This window comes from Penicillium canescens (assembly GCF_028828765.1).
Source record: "Penicillium canescens strain IBT 15451 chromosome Unknown utg000010l_segment0_segment0, whole genome shotgun sequence".
Classification (NCBI taxonomy): Eukaryota; Fungi; Ascomycota; class Eurotiomycetes; order Eurotiales; family Aspergillaceae; genus Penicillium; species Penicillium canescens.
The window spans coordinates 3272887-3294440 of NW_026703972.1; the positions used below are offsets into that span (position 1 = coordinate 3272887).

A 21554-nucleotide genomic window follows, 5' to 3' on the forward strand; every position below is an offset into this window, starting at 1 on the left:
TGATCTGCACCAGCCTCCAGGACACTGGAACCTAGGCATCGTTATACTGTAGGTTATAAATTTTCACCCGTTATATGTGTAGAGACTCCAAAAGGCTGCCCCTGGAAACATGTGAGCCATCCACGAATTACATAACCAGGAAATCGTACGTAGCTTGTAGGACTTTAATGATCCAGTTGATGTTCCTGTTGACTACAGTATCAGCCATGGGAACCCACATCTTGGTCCTGGGAGTTCTCTTGCTCCTGGAGGCTTTGATATGGTTTCCTTGAGCATATAAGCCTTTTCTAGGAGCCATCTAGCCCCCAGGAAACCCGACATAGCTTCTGGGGTCTAGTACCATCACCTCGGGGAATCAAAACCGCGTTTCCGTTGACGACTTGTTGATTCCTGGGGCGACAATTTGGCCTTCTAGGAGTGACCGAACGACGCAGAATTGTGCGCAGATCCGGTGAAGGTTTTTTGTGAGGGCTTTCGGCGATCTCGGAAGGCAAGATAGTGACTCTAGGACCCTAAAGTAAGCTCCCAGGGTTCCACAGCTCCCAGATCTGGTCAATGTATTCCCAGAGCCAGTTTCGTATTTACTCAGGAACGTAAAGTGAAGATCCCAGGGGTAGATCTCATTTTCCTAGAATTAGAAATAGCCCCAGGAGCTAAAGAGCATTTCCTAGGGGATAAAAAGGTCCTAGAAATGCTGTTGAGGTTCCCAGGGCCAACATATTGATTTGTGAGGGTCTCACGTATCCGTAGATGAGGACAGCGTATTCAGATCAGTAATCAATATTAAATAAAGCTATAGTCGACTCTAGATACAAGACGTAGCGCGAGGAAGCAAAAGAAAGGTAGCTTCCTCGCGTTCAGGGGAACCCATGTACACTAAGTGGGTCCCGCGCGGATCATATCTCCATCCGTTCCGCATGCTTCATCTATATCCCTGACACCCCCAGGAAACCAGATGTAGCTTCTGGGGTCTGCTATCACCACCACGGGGAATCAAAGCCGCGTTCCTGTTGACGACTTGTTGATTCCTGGGGCGATGATTTGGCCTTCACCAATCTGGGTGAGCCTTTACTGGAAGAGATTTCTTGGAGGCGCGGTTTGAGTGATGATCCGATATTGCAAGACCTTTCGAATAGATACGAGGATTTGGAAAGACGTTTCCGGGCCGCTATGAAACAATTGGGACATGACGAAGTACTAGTGTCACGCGAAATTATCACGAGAGGATACCGGCTAGAATTCAGTGTGATGAATAGCGCGGCATTGAAACACTGAGGACATTGACTAAACACAAACAAATGCACGCAATAAACGACAATTCTCCTGTGAAGTACGAATTTAGAAGAGCTTTCGTTAAATACGGGTCAAGTGACACAGCAGCTCCTGGGTGGATCTTGATCAGGGCCTCACGTATACATAGAGTTGAACAGAATCTCGGAATCAAAAGATCATTATCCAAGACAACTATAGTTGACTCCGAATACAAGACGTAGCGCGGGGAAGCACAAGAAAGGTAATGTCAGGAAAATGGTGATCAGCATCGTATTGACCCAAACGGTACCTCTGGGATTCTAGAGGATTCGATACCAGGTATTCTCGAGGCTATTTTAACCCCCTCGATCCCAGTAGATAGGAGACAGGAATCAACACTCTTTTAATCTCATCATTTTTGGGTAGTTCCCCTTTTTGATTCCGTTGCGCCAATCGCCTAGTACATCCATTGTATTTCCCTAGCTATACAGGATATTCCTGTTAGTTATGAGCCCGGTTGCTCGTTGGTAATCGGGATAGCACGCATCATCAGACTCATTTACGTCTTCATCTGCCTCTGTTATCCTGCCAGCGATTTTTCCTATCCGCTCAGCCACCGACCTACTTTTATCCCCAGGATATCTCCATCATGTCTGCGGAATCCAAAGCAGTAGCGGAGACCCTCTGGGATACTAGTCTTCGTTCGGATGCTCAGTGGAGGACCTGGATTGCTAAGGTCGAAGCTGCAGCAACGAAGGGGAATGTATGGCATTACATGAATCCGAATCTATCTGAGGATGAGGTCCGTAAGGCCCCAGTAGATTCGCGCGACTCCTATCCACATCCTCGTGAAATCAATGAGGATGCCACTGATGTCTCGCAATTATCAGACGCGGAATACAAGCGATACCAGCGGTTGACCTCGGAATTCGATAAGGAAACTAGCTGGAATGAATCGATTCGCACGAAGATTAACAAGGTAGATGCCTTGATTGATGCCAATGTTGCTCCCGAACATCGTCATATTCTCGAGGGCAAGGTCACTCCACATGAAAAACTGGTCCGCTTGAAGCAGCAGTTTGAGCCCAAGGGCGATACTAGCCGCCAAAGCGTTCGAAACGCATGGAGAGATCTGGTCAGAAGACCAATTGGCAGAATCTCAATTGATAAATGGCTTGCAACATGGTCAAATCTCTATGAAGAGGGTAAAGCAATGAATATCCCGGACATTGCATACCATGACGATAAGGGAAACCCTCAGGATCGAGATGCCATTCGAGATTTCCTCCAAGCCGTTGAATCATTCGATGAGGTATTTGTATCCCTTTGGAGGAAAGATATTATGAATAAGGATTTCAGAATTTCCTTCCAAGATATCTTGGCAGCATACCGGAATCACCGAAATGCTAAGGGTGTTGTCAAATCCCCAGGAAATTCTAGCAGCATCGCATTCGCTGCTACTCTTAATGAGCATGAGCCCCAAGAAGGACAGAATTCCGCTCAAGGCTCCCACAATTCTCGAGAACCTCGCTCCAATTGCGTCTGCGGAAGTTCTCGTCATCATTGGAAGAATTGTTTCCATATCAACGCCTCTAAGAGGCCTCCTGGATGGAAACCGTATGAGGATGCTGCAAAGCGAGTAGAACAAAACATCAAGAAGCTCAATGCTGAAAAGCAGAAGGAGCTCCGGAAATTTATGAAGGATAATGGTCAAGAGAAAACCGCCCAATTGGCCCTTACCCAGGCGGATGATGTATCCACTGAGACCCTCATCTTTTTCACTGTGTCTCCATTCGTATTCAAAACCGCCTTGACTCACCCGTTGGCTGCCTGCTGGATAATTGATTCAGGCGCCAACACTCATATCAGCAACCAACGAGACCGATTCATTACATTTACCAAAGAGGAACGCGAAGTGGTCCTGGGATCAGGCAAAGCAATTGCCCAAGGACGAGGAACTGCAAAAATTTGCGTTAACCAACCAGGTGGAGGAACTATCTGGGTACACCTCAAGGATGTGTGGTATGTCCCAGGATTCCAAACCAACGTCATCTCCGTATCAGAAATCAAGAAGAATGGATTCTTCTTCAATAGCGAGGTTCCTGCCATCACTCGTCAGGGGACTTCGGTTGCTATGTGCACGGAGAGATTTGGCTTATATCTCCTAGATGAAGGACAACCTCCCTATGCATTTGCTACCGTTAAGACCTCTGCCAAACCGCTCGTCTCAGTGGCAACCCCACGAATATGGCATAGACGGGTTGGCCACCTATACGATAAACGCATCAAGATGCTTGCCAAAATGGTTGATGGCGTTGAAATTCGGCCAGATAATGACGATTCGGCCCTGTCAAATCCCGAAGTGTGCGAGACATGCCAAACCTCTAAGGCAAAACGACAAATCTCACGACGGCCGGCTGACAGAGGGTATATTCATGGCAAATTCGGACGCATTCACTTCGACTTGGTACATATCAAGGATGGTTATAACGGCCATCAGTGGTTTTCACACCTTTACATTGAACGAATTCGGTTGCATATGGCCCAAACCCACGAGAAGAAGAACGGCTGTATTCAGGCTATTCAAGCCTTCATTGCAATTTGCCGTACACAACTAAAGATGGACATCAACGTGTTCAAGAGCGACAGAGAGCCTACCTTAGGCAATGAATTCATGGAGTACTGCAGACAAGAAGGTCTGACAGTAGAACTCAGCGTGGTTGGAACGCCGGAACAGAATGGATTTATCGAGAGGGCAGGAGGAATCATCATTACCACCGCGAGGGCCCTTATCGCTGATTCAAGCCTACCAGGATGCCCGACGGCAGGTATATTATCCCATGGGTTGAAGCTATGCAACACAGGGACCCTTCGCAGGATCTGCGCCCAAACCTCTCGAATCTCCGATTGTATGGATGCAGAGCGTACGTGATGCGCCAGGGAATTGCCAAATCTGATAAGATGGAGCCGCGCGCTGAGATTGGATATTTGGTTGGATATGTTGCATCGAATATTTGGAAGATCTGGCTTCCTCAATTGAACCAAGTCAGGGAGTTCAGAGATGTTGTTTTTGACGAGAATATACAATATAATCCCTCTGAAACTGCCGTGCCGATCGCACCAGCAATTCATGATGTTGGATATTGGGATACCGAGGTAAACGACTCGAATCGAAGACACTCGAGAGATGAAGAATTTTTCGCGGATTCAGTGGAACAGAATACTCCCGCACCTGAACATTCCAAGAAGCAAGCTATTCACGATAATAGCACACGTGTCATGGAGAGAACACCACCTCCTATGATAACACCTTTGCCAACGCCTACTCCAGCTGCTTCACCCAATGAAATTCCTGGTGCATTTCCCACCGAATCTCGGCCTATTCGTCATGAACCTGAGGGGGCGGGGCATCATACAAGCGATCCTGCACAGCAGCTTCATACCGAATTGAGCAGCACCCCGCCATCGAATCCTCCAGGATATCGCCTACGAGGAGAAGTGGCACCTAGAAACATCGACTCATCTCTCTCAAGAAGCAATATCATCGAAGGAAAGAGAAAAAGGGCTCATTTCGCAGCAATCGAGGAAACAGTTGAGCCAACTGAGTTAATTGAAGAGGATGAGATTCATGATGGTGTCCTTGTGGCCTTTACTGCGGGTCTGACTCAGCAGAAACCCCACCGAGAGGATCTTCCCCCTGAACCAAAAACCTGGTCTGAGATGTTGAGGCACCCACATCGTGATGGATTTATACACGCTGCCTCAGTGGAAGTCAAAGGCCTTGAATCGAAATCGACCTTTAGAGAAGTGCAGAAACCGAATGACAAGGGACTTCAAATCCTTCCGTTGACGTGGGTCTTTACCTACAAATTTGACAGTGACGGATACTTGGTCAAGTATAAGGCCAGAATCTTGTCCGCGGAGATCTCCAGAAGTTGTCGACCGAGGAAAAGTATTCTGCTACACTAGCAGTGCGAACCGCGCGGGCTATCTTTGCCTTTGCCGCGAATTTTGACCTAGATATTCGTCAGTATGATGCTGTTAATGCATTTCTCAACGGCAAGCTTGAGGATGACGAGGAGGTCTATGTTGAGCTCCCACCTGGTATGTTTCCTAAAGGAAGAAGGTGTTGGAAGCTTCAGAGGGCCCTGTATGGCCTTCGCAAATCGCCAAGGATGTGGCAGAGAGAAGCATCAAGGGTTTTGACTGCACTCGGATTCAAGGTAGTGCAGGAAGATCTCTGCATGTTCGTCCGGAATAGCATTATTGTCGTATTTTATGTTGATGACATTCTTATTGTGAGCCCACGAGATGCACGAGAGGAGGCAGATGATGTTGCCAAAGGCCTCAGCGATGCCTGGGAGCTGCGTTCTATGGGTGAAGCACAGTGGTTTTTAGGCATTCGTATCCTTCGGGACCGCCAAAAAGGCATAATCTGGCTATGCCAGGATGCTTATATCTCAGCAATGGCGCACCGATATCATTTGACCCAGGAACGACGCATTGATACTCCTCCAGTCTCCATTGCCACATTGAAACCGTATAACGGCACTGCCTCGGATGCCCAAAAACACGAATACATGAGCAAGGTTGGATCTACCCAATTCCCGGCAATTGTCACTCGCCCAGATGCGGCCAAGGCCACTGCCCATCTTGCTCAATTCCTTGCAAATCCTTCGCCAGAGCATATTCATGCTATCAATTCTGTCATCGTCTTTCTCTATCATACGAGGATGAGGGCCATTTGCTTCAAGAAGCAGTCAATCCCTCCTGAACCATCCGTTCAATTCTTCAGTGATGCATCATTCGGTGATAATCCAGATCGCAAATCATCTGCTGGATATATCTGTATGATATTTGGAGGACCTGTCGATTGGAAGGCCTCGAAACAGAAGACTGTTACCACAAGCACTACTGAAGCAGAATTATTGGCTTTGTCAGAAGCAGGCAAATCTCTTTTCACGTGGAAGCGCCTTTTCGACGCTATTAAGTTCAATCCTGGTCACCCTGTCGCTTTGCAATGTGATAATCAGCAAACTATAGGGCTTTTGACGAAGGAATTGCCTCAATTGCACACCGAGCTGCGACACATTGACATTCACCAGCATTGGCTACGTCAAGAGGTACAAGCTGGACGAATCCCTATCGAATGGGTAAAGACTTCTGAGATGGTCGCAGATGGTCTTACGAAGCTCCTTCCTCGCCAGAAGCACGTTGAATTTGTGAAGTTGCTTGGTATGGAAGAGATTGGTCATCTTGTTGAAGAGTTCAATTGAGCTCGTCCATTCATTTGTACAGCAAAATCCCCATACAGTAGGATCTTGCTGAGGGGGTGTGTCAGGAAAATGGTGATCAGCATCGTATTGACCCAAACGGTACCTCTGGGATTCTAGAGGATTCGATACCAGGTATTCTCGAGGCTATTTTAACCCCCTCGATCCCAGTAGATAGGAGACAGGAATCAACACTCTTTTGATCTCATCATTTTTGGGTAGTTCCCCTTTTTGATTCCGTTGCGCCAATCGCCTAGTACATCCATTGTATTTCCCTAGCTATACAGGATATTCCTGTTAGGTAACTTCCTTGCGTGCAGATGTCCCCCCAATAGTATTTCCAATTTTACCATGCTTCATGTATATTCCTGAGTCTTTTCTCGCCTGTCTGGTAGCCTGTGGCGCCACTCGAAACAATGGTAAAGTTAGCATAAGGCTGTGTACGCATACGTCTTCAGTCAAACATCAGTAGCCATTCAAGGTCACCCCATACGTACCATGATTTACAACTGAGATTGTACCAGAACATACGGGATCATTCGTAAATCCATTCCACAAAGGATATTCTATGCTTTTTTACTGTAATCACTCGGAAAGTTTTTAAGCTTCTGTACATGCGGTAATTCCCTTCCAATTTCAACTCGTTGTATTATCCAAGTTGGGAAAGTAAGACATAGCACAGTCATGAATATACAATCTTTCAACCTTCTCTTGCCATGTCTGGCAGCCCTGCCAGATTGAGTCTGGAAGGGTGGTTCCATTCCCCGAGTACCCCAATCAGTCGGCCCCGAGATGATTCCAGTGCCTGCTCAAAGAAGCGCAGCCGAGACAGCTGCTTGTCGTGGCGAAGCTGAACACCGTCCCTCTCTTTAAGCAGGTGTGTGCTAGCCTCCTTCAAGGTCTGATTGCTCTGCCCTACCTACTGGCCATTGATATGCTTGGAAACACAGGATGTCGAGCCGCAGGAAAGGCGAACTGGGATCGTCACGTTCGAGGTTTGCTAGAACATTCAAAATAGGTTGAAAGGGCTCGGTCGCCAAGGTATGTCTTGTTTCTGCTTCCAATTGCGAAGGGCATAGCTGCGGTAGTCAGAAAGGGCATCTGAAGCTGAGCTGTTCCATTTACCAATGAAGGAGAAGGAGAATGATCAGAAGGCTCCTGTGAATTGACTTTCACTAAGGATTAACAATTCACTGGGCTGCTGGTCTCCTTTTCATCCCTGATCTCCTTTTCGCTGGTCTTGCGAGCCGTTTGGAGCATCCATATATATATATGTTTCTCGTAAGAGAAAGTCCAGGATCCGGGCAATACCACCTCTATCAATACTTGGTGTCTTTTATAGAATAATATACCAACGCAGGTGGTTATGTACTCCGTTGCATTTTCACCATGAAAGTCAATCAACATAGTCAGATTTTTGACTAAAATCTGAAGGTTTTTCAGCAGGCTATTGGTAGTCCATTCGATGATGCTGATGGTGATCAAGACGCGGTGTTGAGGGTTATTGAGTGTATCTTATATTCAGTGGATCACTGGTGATAATAGCTCCTTCAGGAACTACATATTTTATCACAAGTATATTTCCACATTCGTTGGAAGCGTCAGAAATCCCTGCTTAAAATCTTAAATCGTCCACAAGGACAATTATGACATGTAAATGTTGTGGGCTGAAGCGGTCATGCCAGCCTTTGAATGCATGGTCACAATTATCTCTTCGCGAGTCAGCCTTATGGGCACCGGCTCCTAGGAGCACCGTGGATGCCAATATTGCCTCAAACGTGGTATGACGGTAAGAGAACTCAGCAGATTAGCAATATCCTCAGAGTGGTTGTGTCTCCCTACTAAGCCATGAGCCTACATCGCTTCTCACTTGGAACGTTACGTCAGGTATCATCTCCTGCTATTCTGGAACCTGATCATCCTCTCGAATATTTGCTTGGATTTCTGCTGGGTATTTATAACAGGGAGTTGAGAAGCTCCACCATCGCCTCATTTCCATACCGAGCTGCCCATATTAGTGGTGTCCGATGATTATTGTCCATCGAGTCCACCTCCACGTCATCTCGCTCAACCAGTAGCTTCACCACCGCTTCACGGTCATACTCGGTTGCAAAAGACAATGAACCAGCCGCATAAGACAGTGGTGTCCGACCGTACTTATTCGTCGAGTCTGCGTCCACATCATCTCGCTCAACCAGTAGCTTTACCACCGCTTGATGTCCACCCCCAGCTGCAAATGACAGTGGTGTCCGGCCATAATTATCCTTCGAGTCCGCCTTTACATCGTCTCGGTCCAGTAGCAGTTTCACCACCGCTTCATATCCATTCAAAGCAGCACACGACAGTGGTGTCCGATCGTACTTATTCTTCAAATCTGCCTCCACATCATCGCGCTCAACCAATAGCTTCACCATCGCTTGATGTCCACCTCCAGCTGCAAATGATAGTGGTGTCCGGCCATCATTATCCTTCGAGTCCGCCTCCACATCGTCTCGCTCCAGAAGCAGCTTCGCCACGGCTTCGCGTCCATACAGAGCTGCGAAGAGACAGTGGCGTCTGACCATTCTTGTTCTTCGAGTCCGCCTCCACATCGTCTCGCTCCAGAAGTAGCTTCACCACCGCTTCACGTCCATACAGAGCTGCGACAGACAGTGTCGTTTGACCGTTACTGTTCTTCGGGTCCACTTGAGTACTACTTTTCGCTAATAGCAGCTCTTTCAGTCTGCTCTCAGCTCCTTCTGCGTGAAGGTGCAAGATTGTATTTCCTTCTTCATCCTGAACAGAAGTGTGTCGGAACGTCAAGACTCGGACGAGGTCAGGAACGGCGCGTAAGAGTGATAACTGGTCACGGGGGTTGAGATTCTCCGCCGTGAGGAGAATGATCTCTCTCGGGAGATAAGCACTATCTTTTGACGTTCTCATCGTCTAGCGCGTGAGAGATGCGAAAAGATAGTAAACCCCACAGCAGTCTGGTCTTCTTCTTGCCACGCTTAAAGACGTCGTTAGTCTTGATCGCTGTTTGGGGAAAAATGTGGTTGCTAGCAGAGGTTCGGGCATTCCGTTTTGTTCTATTCCTGCTCATCCCAGATATCTCCTCCATTCCACTTTCTCGGGATCATAAATACAGAGAAACTTGGAGGTGATAACGTACTTAGGGGCGGGCTCTGGTTGAACTTGTCAGCCTGTCAGACTCCTCCAAAGCAAAGCGAAAGTGGAGGTGAAACGTCAGCAGCGGACCTTGCCTTTTCCTAGTGCAAAGTCGACAAGCTTTCTCGAAGCCTTTTTAGGGCTTGAACCTCGTGGAAAGTCCATGGCTCAACGAATCGAACAATCTCGCTGCCCGAGTTACGCCGCGTGCCTGGTGGTGGGCCAGCAGGCATTGGACGGAACGGCCGAGGACAAAAAGTCAATTTGCTTCACTCCCAGCCACTGTGTGAGGACACACCAACCCCCCGTGCCTCTCCATTCGGCTGCCTGTTTCCTGTGGTCTGTACGGCTGCAGCCATAACTCTTATCTCTGCGTGTCGCCAACAACATTCGTGCGAGACATCGGTTTCTGTCTCAAGTATCTTCAGTCGTAGACCAACAAGTCATCGTCCTCAGGAGTTGCTAATGGAATGTACAAGGCATCTCACACCGACGAGCCCTTCGAGGGTGACGGCTACAACCAGAGCCCCAATCCAAACTCCAACGACCTGACCATCAACGAGGACTTCAACAACCTCGTCAACAGTCGGGCCGAGCGAGAAAGCGACTCGCAGACACTCAAAACGCAGCCTCGAACGTCCCAAGGCAATTACCCAGCGATGCTTATACCGAAAACGACGGTTACGGCAAGGCCACCTACCGGCTGGCTCAGCGGTCAATTGATCGTGGCCAGTCCCTAAGGGCGGTTTGCAAATATCTGCAACCGCCCACCCCCTGGGTTGTCTGCGAGCTTCGGTTGTGGCTGACGCCGCCCGCGTCGCGCTGCCCCAGCGCGTCAGGAAGATGCTCGCTACCTTTGGCTCCTTCATCGGGCCGGGCTTTAGGATTTCGGTTGCCTACAGTATGTTCAGGAAGCTCTCATCCCGCAGTCTTCCCCTTCACCTAACTTACATGCGTGCATCCAGTTGGTCCAGGCAATTACTCGACCAACATCGCCGCAGGAGCCTCGTACTCCTTCCGCCTATTGTTCATCGTCCTCCTCTCCAACCTATTTGCCATTTTTCTCCAGAGCCTGGCAATCAAGCTCGGCACCATCAGTGGCTTGAACCTCGCCGAGGCCTGTCGCGCCTTTCTCCCGCGATGGCTCAACTACATCCTATACGCCTTTGCCGAGGCTGCCATCATTGCCACGGATGTAGCAGAGGTAGGCCCCTGATTCACTCCCAATTCGTATCTTATGCGTCGACAAGTGCTGACTGACCAGGTGATTGGATTTGCCATTGCATTAAACCTTCTAATCCCGCAGGTACCGCTGGTCGCCGGGTGCGCCATTTCCATCATTGACGTAATGGTAATCCTGCTCTCCTACCGCCCAGAAGGGTCCATGAAGGGCCTACGGTACTTCGAAATGTTTATCATTTCCTTGGTTCTCGTCGTGGTCGTTTGCTTTTGCGTCCAGATGTCTCTGATCCGTGTCACTACCCCCGGTTAAGTCTTCAAGGGTTATCTTCCGTCAAAATCTCTTATTGAATCGGAAGCGCGAGTTCTAAGTCCCTCCATCGCCTTCGTACTCGCTCTAATGCTGTCCCAGTATTTATCAGGCCTGCGGAATTCTCGGGGCAACAGTCATGCCTCACAGTCTTACCTAGGGTCGGGCATTGTTCAACCCCGCCTACGCGAATATGATGAGCGAAGTAGGCTCTTGCCTCGTCAGCTTACATCGGGGTATTCGGTTCTAGATGATGGTATCGACAAAGGCTACTATGTCCCGTCCTTGGGCGCAATTAAGCACTCGCTCACGGTCTCGATTCTCGAGCTGGCCATTTCGCTCTTCACATTCGCCCTCTTTGTCAACTCCGCCATTCTCGTCGTTGCCGGTTCCTCGCTATACAATAACCCGGATGCCCTCGACGCCGATATCTTTGGTATTCACGATCTGCTCTCCAAGTCTATCTCGCCCGCGGCAGGTATCATATTCGCTCTGGCGTTGCTGCTATCGGGAGTCTCGGCGGGAATCGTCTGTACCATCGCCGGCCAGATGGTTAGCGAGTGCTCACCGAACTGGAAGATCAAGCCGTGGCTGCGCCGCCTCGTGACACGCAGCATCAGCATCACACCAAGCATCAGCATCACACCAAGCATCAGCATCACACCAAGCATCAGCATCACACCAAGCATCAGCATCGCCGGAGCCGTGGGTCGCTCGGGGTCAATGCAGCACTTAATGGGTCGCAAGTGGCGCCGAGCATCATACTGCCGTTTGTTACCGCACCCCTCAACTACTTTACCTGTCGCGATAAATATATGACGGTCCACCCCGGCAGAGCGCGCTGGCGCGTGGCGGGGACGACGAGAGTGAGGTGAACCAGGTAATTGGAGAGGGAGCCGAGCTCGAACGCGAACGTATCAAAATGACCATCTCGTGGTACACAGCGATCCTCGCCGTTTTGATTTGGCTTTTCATGTCGATCATGAACGTGGCTAATCTGGTATTCCTGGGCAAGTAAATGTTACGGTGCCGTAGTAGCTCGGTGAGGAGCAGCTGTGGGAGGGTCAGTGGCCCAGGGAGAGGTATTCACATGGCAATTCCGTTATTGCTCCCAATCGAAATCAGGTTGTGCGCACTTGATTTTTGTTAATATGGAGCGCAACCCTGCGCTGCATGGGTGGAACAATGGGGGAATTGGTTCAGGGATGACGAAATTCGGGAAAGAGGAGGCGAGGAAGGATGGAAGTGCCCGTCATAAGAAATGGCGCTCGGCAATTTCTCTGTCCCGAGCCGTCATATCCAGCAACTTCATGTATTCAATCCGCACAGTAGGGTTCTGGTAATGGAAAGTGTCCAAGGGAGTAAATGAGCAATGAGAGGCGCTGATGTGTGGTATTAAATGTATGGGTATTTCAATAATCTACTCAATCAGCTCCTCTACGATGTTTCGAAACTAGCCAAATCAGAAATAGATTAGCATGTACGGAAATAAAAATTATGTAGGATGGCGAATCTGATTTCGAACTTGGTTGTACTCCTGCTGGCAAACTTGTGCAAACGCAGTGAAGGCTCGACACGGGCATTGTACCGTAAACGCAAGAGATCAATTTCACTTCTAATTTAACAGGAATATCCTGTATAGCTAGGGAAATACAATGGATGTACTAGGCGATTGGCGCAACGGAATCAAAAAGGGGAACTACCCAAAAATGATGAGATCAAAAGAGTGTTGATTCCTGCTCCCCCTATCTACTGGGAACGAGGGGGTTAAAATAGCCTCGAGAATACCTGGTATCGAATCCTCTAGAATCCCAGAGGTACCGTTTGGGTCAATACGATGCTGATCACCATTTTCCTGACATAATTCCTGTCCAAGCAAACGGCCGAATGCCCATTGATGATTAGTTGTTGGACGTCTAGACTGGGTCAGCGCAAGTCTTGCTTGACCTGCTACTGTCACATATTTTGTATGAAATGGCTCTTGGGTAAACTAGTGCAATCGGTTGCCTTTACAGTTCAAAGTTGAACCGCAATGATAACCGGTTCAACTGCGACTGACCGTCTCGACCGCGATCTGATCCGTTGCCCCACGTGAACCGTGCGCTGACGTGTGTATCCGATCCATTTTCCTCCTTTGAACGTTCGTAATATTTTGTATCGAACACTAACGCAACGATCGGATCAAGGATATCCGTATCCACATGAAGCCCGATCCAGTAATTGATTTTGAAGTGTATTTCCAGGAGTAACATGGCTGCCAGATCAGATTGTGGCATTATTTAGCGCCGAAAGCCACAATTGAAGGTATGACCAATCGAGAATCTGCTATGCGGTTCCAGGAGCTTTGCGCGTTTAGGTTTGTCGGTAAAAAATCCACTAATACCTTGCTGATATGATAATATCCGTCAAGCATTCTCTACGTCTAAGTAGAATACTGATACAGGGTCGGCCCTCTCCTTTGGAGCTTGACAGTGGTAACTAGTCCACAGACAACCCGCGAGATGGCTTCACCTTTCGAAGTCTGACATTTAATGGATTTAGTATCATGAGAATACGTGATATGGCAAGATCAGTTTGCTTGAGCATTCAAAGAGGGGCATAGCCGCGTAATAAGCCACAGGTTCGTGAAGTCCCTCTGGGTACTACACAGACCACTTAATCTCAAATTAGCCTTCCGTTGGTGCCAACATACACTGACAGAGGTGTATGTCAGGAGTGAGATGCAACGGCACTGCAGCCGTAGCGCTGGATGACAGCCTAGAGATTACAGAATCATCACATGTTCAGGTCTAGCCGATAGGCCAATGGTCCGTATACGCCGCCGAGCTGATGGAACATTATCAACAAGCATGACCGAATTCTCATAGAAATAGCCGAAATCGAAACCGCATGTGGTCAAGGGCTCAAGTCTCTCAGATACAAACAGAAGAAACCAATATTGAATCGTGAAATATGGATGCAATCAGGGAGCATAGGTGCATCAACGTATGCCCCGACACACGACACAGTATAGGGCTTGGGTGAACGTTGATTCAGGACTTGAATAGACCCATGAGAGTAGAACCACCCTTCGATGCCGTTAACACAGCCATAAAGATATAAGAGGCTGTCAGTCGAGATATACCAGAAAAGACAGCGGTGTAAAGCGAGACGCTGCATAAAACCAAAGCTCCAAACCCTCCAATCACCAGCACTCGTTCTCTCTTCTCTCTTGGCCAGGTTATCAAATAAGTGGCACAGACCACCCCGCCCAGTGTGACTCCCAGGAAAATGTGCAACCATCAGAGACCCTCGACTTCACCTCCACCCGCCCAGTCGCAAGTAGCAACTTCACCACCGCCTCATGCCCATACTTTGCGGCCCAAAATAGTGGTGTTGAACCGTCAGATTCCTTTGAGTCCCCGTCCACCTGTCCAGTCTCAAGTAACAGCTTCACTACCCCTTCATACCCATTCTCTGCGGCTAAGGACAATGGAGTCCGACCGCCCGAGTCCTTCGAGTTCACATTCACTTCGCCGGTCCCAAGTAATATCTTCACCACCTCCTCGTGCCCATTCTCCACAGCTGAGGACAATAATGTCCAACCGTCCAAGTCCCTCAAGTCGACGTCCACCCTCCCCGTCTCCAGTATCAGCTTCACCACCGCTTCGTCGCCATTCCACACAGCCCTAGACAGTGGCGTGCGACCGTCCGAGTCCTTCGAGTTTACATCCACTTCGCCGGTCTCAAGTAATATCTTCACCACCTCCTCGTACCCATTCTCCACAGCCTCAGACAAGGGCGTGCAACCGAGGAAGTTCTTCGAGTCGACATCCACCCGCCCAGTCTCCAGCAAAAGCCTTACGACCGCCTCGCGACCCCTTGACGCAGCGTGAAACAACGGCGTGCGACCGTCGGAGTCCTTCCAGTCGACATCCACCCACCCAGTCTCCAGTAACAGCTTCACCACCGCCTCGCGGCCCCTTGACGCAGCGTGAAACAACGGCGTCCAACCGTCGGAGTCCTTCCAGTAGATATCCACCCGTCCGGTCTCCAGCAAAAGCCTTACGACCGCCTCGTGGCCCTTCCACGCAGCCCAGATCAGGGGTGTCCTGCCAAAGCCATCGATCGCCCCAACATTAGCTCCTTCCGAAACGCAGGTTCGAGCCGTCGCCACCCTTCCTCGTTGGGCAGCCCACAACAGCGCCGAACGTCCAGACTGCAGTGAATTGCGTCGATATAAGTATGGATTGAGGAGAGAATAAGACTGCTGGTTAGTTTTAGCCAATGAGTTAATGTCTCTTTCTCTTTCTAGAAAGTCTGCAACGAGGAGCAGCAATTCGGAAGGCAAAAGAAGAAGAGGCATCTTCTCGTTTCCTCTCGTGACCTTGAAGACGCTGGATTGTGGTCGCAAAGGAAATCGAGATTCCTAAAGATATTCTGGAAAGTTTGCCCAAAGCCATATCTTCGGGAGCTTCCTAGCCCATCAAGATCGTGGACTCGGGCATTAGGCGGGATTGAAGTGGAGATTGTTGCCTGGATCAATGGTGGTCGTCGGGAGAAGACTGGCGCTCCTCCATCCGAAGAGCTCGTAAATAAGCTGTCTCTTCGAATCACCCCAACTCCTAGTACACCTGATACCCGGACCTGCACCCTGACACTTTCGGTAAGCCAAAGGGCCACGTTTCTATCGCTATTACCCTCTAGATAAACTTCGGCGGCCGCCTAAAAGAGTACCCGCTTCGGACGAATCAGACATTACTATATCTTACTTTCTTCGAATGCCAGTCTCACCAAAGGATATAGAATATGTTCTCGGGATTATCCTCATTTGTTGCATGGCTGTCTGACAAGAGTATGTCTTTATTTGCTCAAGCTTTCACAACTCTGGCCAAGTACCTCTATTGTATATATATTCGTATATATATATATTTTTTTTTACCTTTTTTCTTTTACACTGAATCATTTAATGAAGGATTTGGAGAGATGTGGGGTAGATGGAATAATCCGCTAGTGAAAGTGTCTTTCCCTAGTGCTGAGAGAAGCTTCCGCTAGTAAAAGCGTTTTTCCCGGTTAATTAAGACTTAATCTAGCGATAAGCGAAAAGACGGATTCAAACCTCGGGATTCGCCCCCTTATCCCCACTTCTTATTTTGTTTTGCCACGTGGAGGTAGGTGGTGGGGCGTTTACAGAACCAAACCGGACTGATTCTCGGACACATTGAAGCTTTTTGTAGTTAGAACCCTAATCGTAGCATCCAGGAACCTATGAGATTTGTTACGTATCACTAAATAGATCTCTGCTTTAGGAACTTGGGCTTACACGTTCAGCTTGTTCTATTTAGATTTTCCATGTCGTGAGAGTGAGCAGGGCATTGAGCACGTAATGAGATAATCCCTATGTTCATCCTGCTTACTTCGTACCCATTTTATGTTTTATCTTAAAGCTAGTGGGTGGTGGCGATGATGAGGTTTCGGATAAAAAGGATGACTTTCTGGTTGCGGCAGACCAGATGAATCCGCGAATGAAGGACCGCCAATTGACCCGGGACCAAGAAAGGTCAGCCCACACACTCGGGGGTGAGCATCAGCCAGTCCGGCGCCAAATCAAAGGATTCAAGCATGTCTCCGATCGTCATCCGGATCATGCCAATGATGTTCGAGAGTAGGAGAGCGCAGAAGTAAAGACTGCGGTAGCGTTTGGAGGCGCGCAAAATGAGGATAAAGAGCTCCAGACCATTGTATGAGGCAACCGCTGTGAATACAATCCCGCTGATTCTGGTGACGTCCCTCGGCTGCGGAAATCCAGGCTGGAACATAGCGACATGTGGTTTTCCAGTTTAACGTCGAACGGGGGAGCAGGCTAAAAGCGGTTTCCAGGAAAAAAAGGAATACACAAAGCACTTCCCTCATATAACTATCCATTGGAGCGAGGAAGATTCCCACAACAAATAATGTCGAAGTGAGCAGTAATACTTTACCGCTGAGGACTGGAGATTTGATGAAGGACTCGAGCCCGCACTGTTTTTGTGTGTTCATGAGGCACCCCTCCAAATACCGGCGCCATAACACGCTGGACCAGGCACTTAAGTCATGAGACACTTCCTATAGTGCTCCAGTTTGGTCTACGAAGCATAATCCAATCCATTAATCTCTATGAGCCATCCCTTATACTAGTATGTACAGATATCATATGATTCGACAAAACCTAATCAATGGTAACAATTGAAAAATGGAACCGACGCCCATGGGGAAGTTAGAAATTGAGTATGAGCTCTTTAACTTTATGATGAAAGAAAAGATAATTAATATATGTACTGTCAAGCCCAAGGCGTTGCAATGCTTCTCGCAATGACGGACATCCGACAAGGTTCATATCAACGGGTTGGTCTATCGACAGGGGCTTGGCCTATTCTGATAAGAGCTTAGCTTGGTGGCGAACTAGACTTTGCTTCCATCCAAGTATCATTGTTGGAGCGACTAGGATGAGGCAGTATAAATCATTTGCACGACCCGCTTTCCTATTTGAGACTAACATCCCATATAGGCTGCGACACATCCGCCTTGCAAATTGCGGAGTTGCAAATCTTACTTATCTTACGGAGTAACAAGAAAAGGAAAACTATAACCGTTAGTCCTCAAGCGCTTTCCCCTTCAGTTGTCCTCAATGTCACTCCTTGGCCTCGGCTTATTCTACTTTGGCTAGGTATTTAACGGACCATAGCCGACTTAATTTAATAAGGTAGGCCAACATGCAGTTAGCAACTAACTGTTGGGAAGAAGAGAAAAGGAAACGTTTCGATGGGAAAACGTGGTGGAAACTCTGTTGGGTGTGGGAGCAGAAAACCATGAAAAACGAAGAAGATAACGAGAAAGCCGCATGGCCACATCGGCTCTGGCCCGTTTCAGGTATGGCCGCCTGTTGCTCCGTGCTTTCGTGTCTGATACTATATAGTTAGCGATGGGCTCGCGTTCAAATCTGTTCAGTCACACTCGAACCTCGTCGGTCACACTCAAGATGGTGGCGTTCGTGGATGAGAGATATTGGCATTCGAAAGCCGTGGTGCTTTCCACGGCAGTTTGTGTCACGCTCACAACTCTAATGGTCTTTATCGTGTCAGCACGCATCTTCCTCCGCCTTCGCAATCGTCAGATTGGTGCAGATGACTACGTTATGATATTTTCGATGGTGAGCCTTGGGCAAAGCGGTATCAGCCTTTTCTCCGATCTAACACGCAAAAAGGTCTTCTGTATTATCTATAATATCCTTGCTATAATTCGGGAGTACCCAGTTTATCTGTCCCGTCGTGCTTTTGACTAACATTCCTATAGAGACTAGATACGACCCAGGAGCCCCAAAGAAAACGGAAGCCAATGTGGAGGACACAAAATACGCAAGGGTAATGCCCTTGTCCGCTTTTGTATCATTGACGAGACTAAAGCTAAAGTCCAGATCAACTTCGCTGGGCGATTTTTTTATCAAATAGGCATTGGTGGCTTCAAAGTAGCGCTATGCGTCAGTTACTTGCGCCTTGTATCACGGACAACGCGAACCACTTATGGATTTATAATCTGGATGGTCCTAGCAATTACCATCCTTGGACACTCTGCCAGTACTTTTGTCGTTCTTTTCAACTGCAAGCCAGTAAGCCAGCCATACTTCTTAGAGTCAAGCGGGGAAACTAATTTCTACAGATCAGTTTGTCCTGGGATCCTACAGTTCCAGGGAAGTGCTTGCCGTCTGGACCAATGAATTACAGCAGAGCTGGCGTTGGTATTGCGTGTGATGTCATTATCATGCTTTTGCCTATCCCTCTTCTTTTAACCCTAAATATTGAGCGGCTTCAGAAAGTGGGCGCTATATGTTTATTCCTTTTGGGCTTCTTCACGACACTTTGTTCGGTATTGCGCCTTATTCAAATCCCAACTCTGGGGAAAGGAGACCCGACAATGTTTGTAATTTGGAGCACAGCCGAATTTAATGTTGGAGTAAGTAGCAACCTTACGCCGTCAGGTGCATTGAAAAGCCATGGGAGATTCTGGCTGACTCTTAATTCGCCAGAATGTGGTATGCAGTCTTCCATATCTGCTGCCAGTTTTAAAGACATCCTTGCGAAAATTTTGGTCAAGTATTGGCAGAAGCAACTTCACTTTCGGGACTGATAACTATGAATTGAGTCAGTCAACAGGGGACCCTCAAAAGCTGACTGAACCCTCATCCAATCCCTTGAGGATCCGACAGACGCAAAGGGACTCAGAGTATAATATTCAGAAGACCATTCATTTCGAAGTTTCTGTGGACATTGCGTCAAGGACAACTTCAAACATTGACAGAAATAGTGGAGGTTCACCCGGCCAAACAAAGACAAACCACGAGATATCATAGCTGCCGAGGGGCTGCCGAGAGACTACGGTCCGGAAAGAGGGTCCCTTATGGACGGGAGTTCGAGGCATGTTACGCAGGTAGTAGTCGCTGATTAATTTACATGTCGGACATTTGAAAATGTCGCTTGCTGAGCACATATTGAAAACACCGTTTGTCGCATCTGCACAAAGTCCGAGGTATACTTTATCCGAAATCTCGCAAGGGGGAGAATGCGCGTAGTTCTTTTGACACTTGACTGAGGCATTCTGATCCTCCGGCCTGCATTTCTCCGTGCTCATCACCTTCCAAGCCGCATTAGCCTAGCGTCGTTATTTAGCTTAAACTTTATGTGGAGGGAGCAGGCAATCAAAGCAACTTGATATCCTACTTGGTAAGTCTCACACGTGGACAAGGTGAGTTTAGTTTGCGGTTTGACTGGGCCCAACCAGCTGTCCTGCTCCGCAAACATGGCCCACTGCGATGGATTTTCTTTTCTGGTAATTTGACCCTATAATCCAACCACTACATCACCGAAGCGAGGGGGTTCGGGGAACAATGATTAGTCGCGATTAGTAAATAGTAGTAATTGACAGAAATATGCAGTACGACAATATATGTTACCCCCCAGGTTTAAGTATGTAACATCTCTAATTAAGACTCTAACTAACTAAGATGACAGATCGTAATTCACCATTTTGGAGGGCGTCCTCAGTTGACAAGCTTCCTCCAAGCTTTCTCTAAGCCTCAGTAGGGCTAAAGCCGAGAAGGACCAGCCGTGGGTCCGCGAACCGAAGAGTCTCGCTGTCCATAGGTAGTATGCCACGTGACCTAGAGTGGGACCAGCAGGCGTTGGACGAAAGGACCGAGTTCGAAAGTCAATCATTTCACAACCAAAATAGGATGCGGTTCACTTCCCAGAACCTTGATCTCAGGATATTTCAGACAAAACAGTCAATACCAATACTTTCCTGAGCTGGGGCGTCGCCTGTTCTGAGTTATACACGGCTGACCCGGTTGCTGCGAATGTACCACGTATAGTCCCCGCTGCGGCATATTGTACGATTTGGATATCCAATAAATATCCGCTTCTGCCTAAATCTCGCTCATGTATTCTATTGTAGACTATCATACGACTCTTACACCGCTGACAAACTCCTGTTTTTAATTATACTATATAGTTGTACCATTGTCGACAGCTATGTCCGCTGCCATGCCCGCTACTATGCCCCCTATTGTGTCGGCAAATATGCTACCGTCGGGTAACAACATTATCCCTTTCCATCTACTTCTAAAGATCACTCATTGAATAACTCGACGTTACAAAGTAACAAAAATCGCATCGTATAGTGGGGTGGCTTGACAAGCGATAAAACCAAAACTTTCAAATTACTTCCGACCGCACGCGAAAAAGCATTCATATATCCTCTGTCAAGGAATTGCTCATGTTGCGGGTTGCTTGTACACAACTCCTAGGAACAGTGCTACAACGCTAGGAGGTCATTTATCACGTAAGCAGATCATTAGTTTGCCGACTTTTCACACCTTACGGTACACTGATGAAAATGACCAATCTTGCATCAATGTATGGGAACCAGGGACGGTAGAAGAAAGCCAAGCGGCTTTTTATACAGGTGATAGAGAGGAGCAAGATAAAGATTGGCGAGGATTATCCCGACACGCTTTCGAGTATGGCCGTTATACAGGTATGAGTTCAACACCATCATCCCCCTGTCTCATGAAATATGCCCATTTGTCGCCTGCACGTACAATAAGCACCAGCGGTACTGTAGCTATAGTTCACCGCTTATTCGACATAATACCAATCCTCCCCGCAATCATTTACACATCCAGCATCTGCCCACGCATCTGCGCTGATCTCGTGATCAGAGTTCGCAACACACTTCAGGTAATCAGTCTCCTTTCCATAATAGCCTGGGTATGTCATCTCGTGGTGGTCTCACTTACAAGTAAATATGCATAGCCATTGTCTGTCTCCCCAGGAGATGCCCACACTGTGGAAGTCTTATTAATACAGACGGATGAAAATTGG

General features: G+C 48.1%; 4 protein-coding genes across 4 annotated transcripts; 2 read left to right on the plus strand and 2 right to left on the minus strand.

Annotated features, from left to right (window-relative positions):
• Positions 1-1900: 1900 nt before the first annotated feature.
• N7446_012541 (uncharacterized protein) lies at positions 1901-4050 on the plus strand (the record flags this gene model as incomplete). Its single annotated transcript, XM_058521283.1, has 2 exons — positions 1901-3379; positions 3967-4050. The coding sequence occupies 2 exons, from the start codon at positions 1901-1903 to the stop codon at positions 4048-4050; spliced, it is 1563 nt and encodes a 520-aa protein (XP_058366649.1).
• A 10440-nt stretch (positions 4051-14490) lies between these two features.
• On the minus strand, positions 14491-15505 carry N7446_012542 (ankyrin repeat domain-containing protein; the record flags this gene model as incomplete). The annotated part of the gene is made up of 2 exons (XM_058521284.1): positions 14491-14551; positions 14610-15505. 2 exons carry the CDS (start codon positions 15503-15505, stop codon positions 14491-14493), a joined length of 957 nt encoding a protein of 318 aa, XP_058366650.1.
• Positions 15506-16700: 1195 nt separating this feature from the next.
• Positions 16701-16958, minus strand: N7446_012543 (uncharacterized protein; the record flags this gene model as incomplete). The annotated part of the gene is made up of 1 exon (XM_058521285.1): positions 16701-16958. One exon carries the CDS (start codon positions 16956-16958, stop codon positions 16701-16703), a length of 258 nt encoding a protein of 85 aa, XP_058366651.1.
• A 1520-nt stretch (positions 16959-18478) lies between these two features.
• Positions 18479-19525, plus strand: N7446_012544 (uncharacterized protein; the record flags this gene model as incomplete). Its single annotated transcript, XM_058521286.1, has 3 exons — positions 18479-18784; positions 18835-19128; positions 19202-19525. Coding segments are annotated over 3 exons (924 nt in total), but the record flags the coding sequence as incomplete, so codon positions are not given.
• Positions 19526-21554: the final 2029 nt, after the last annotated feature.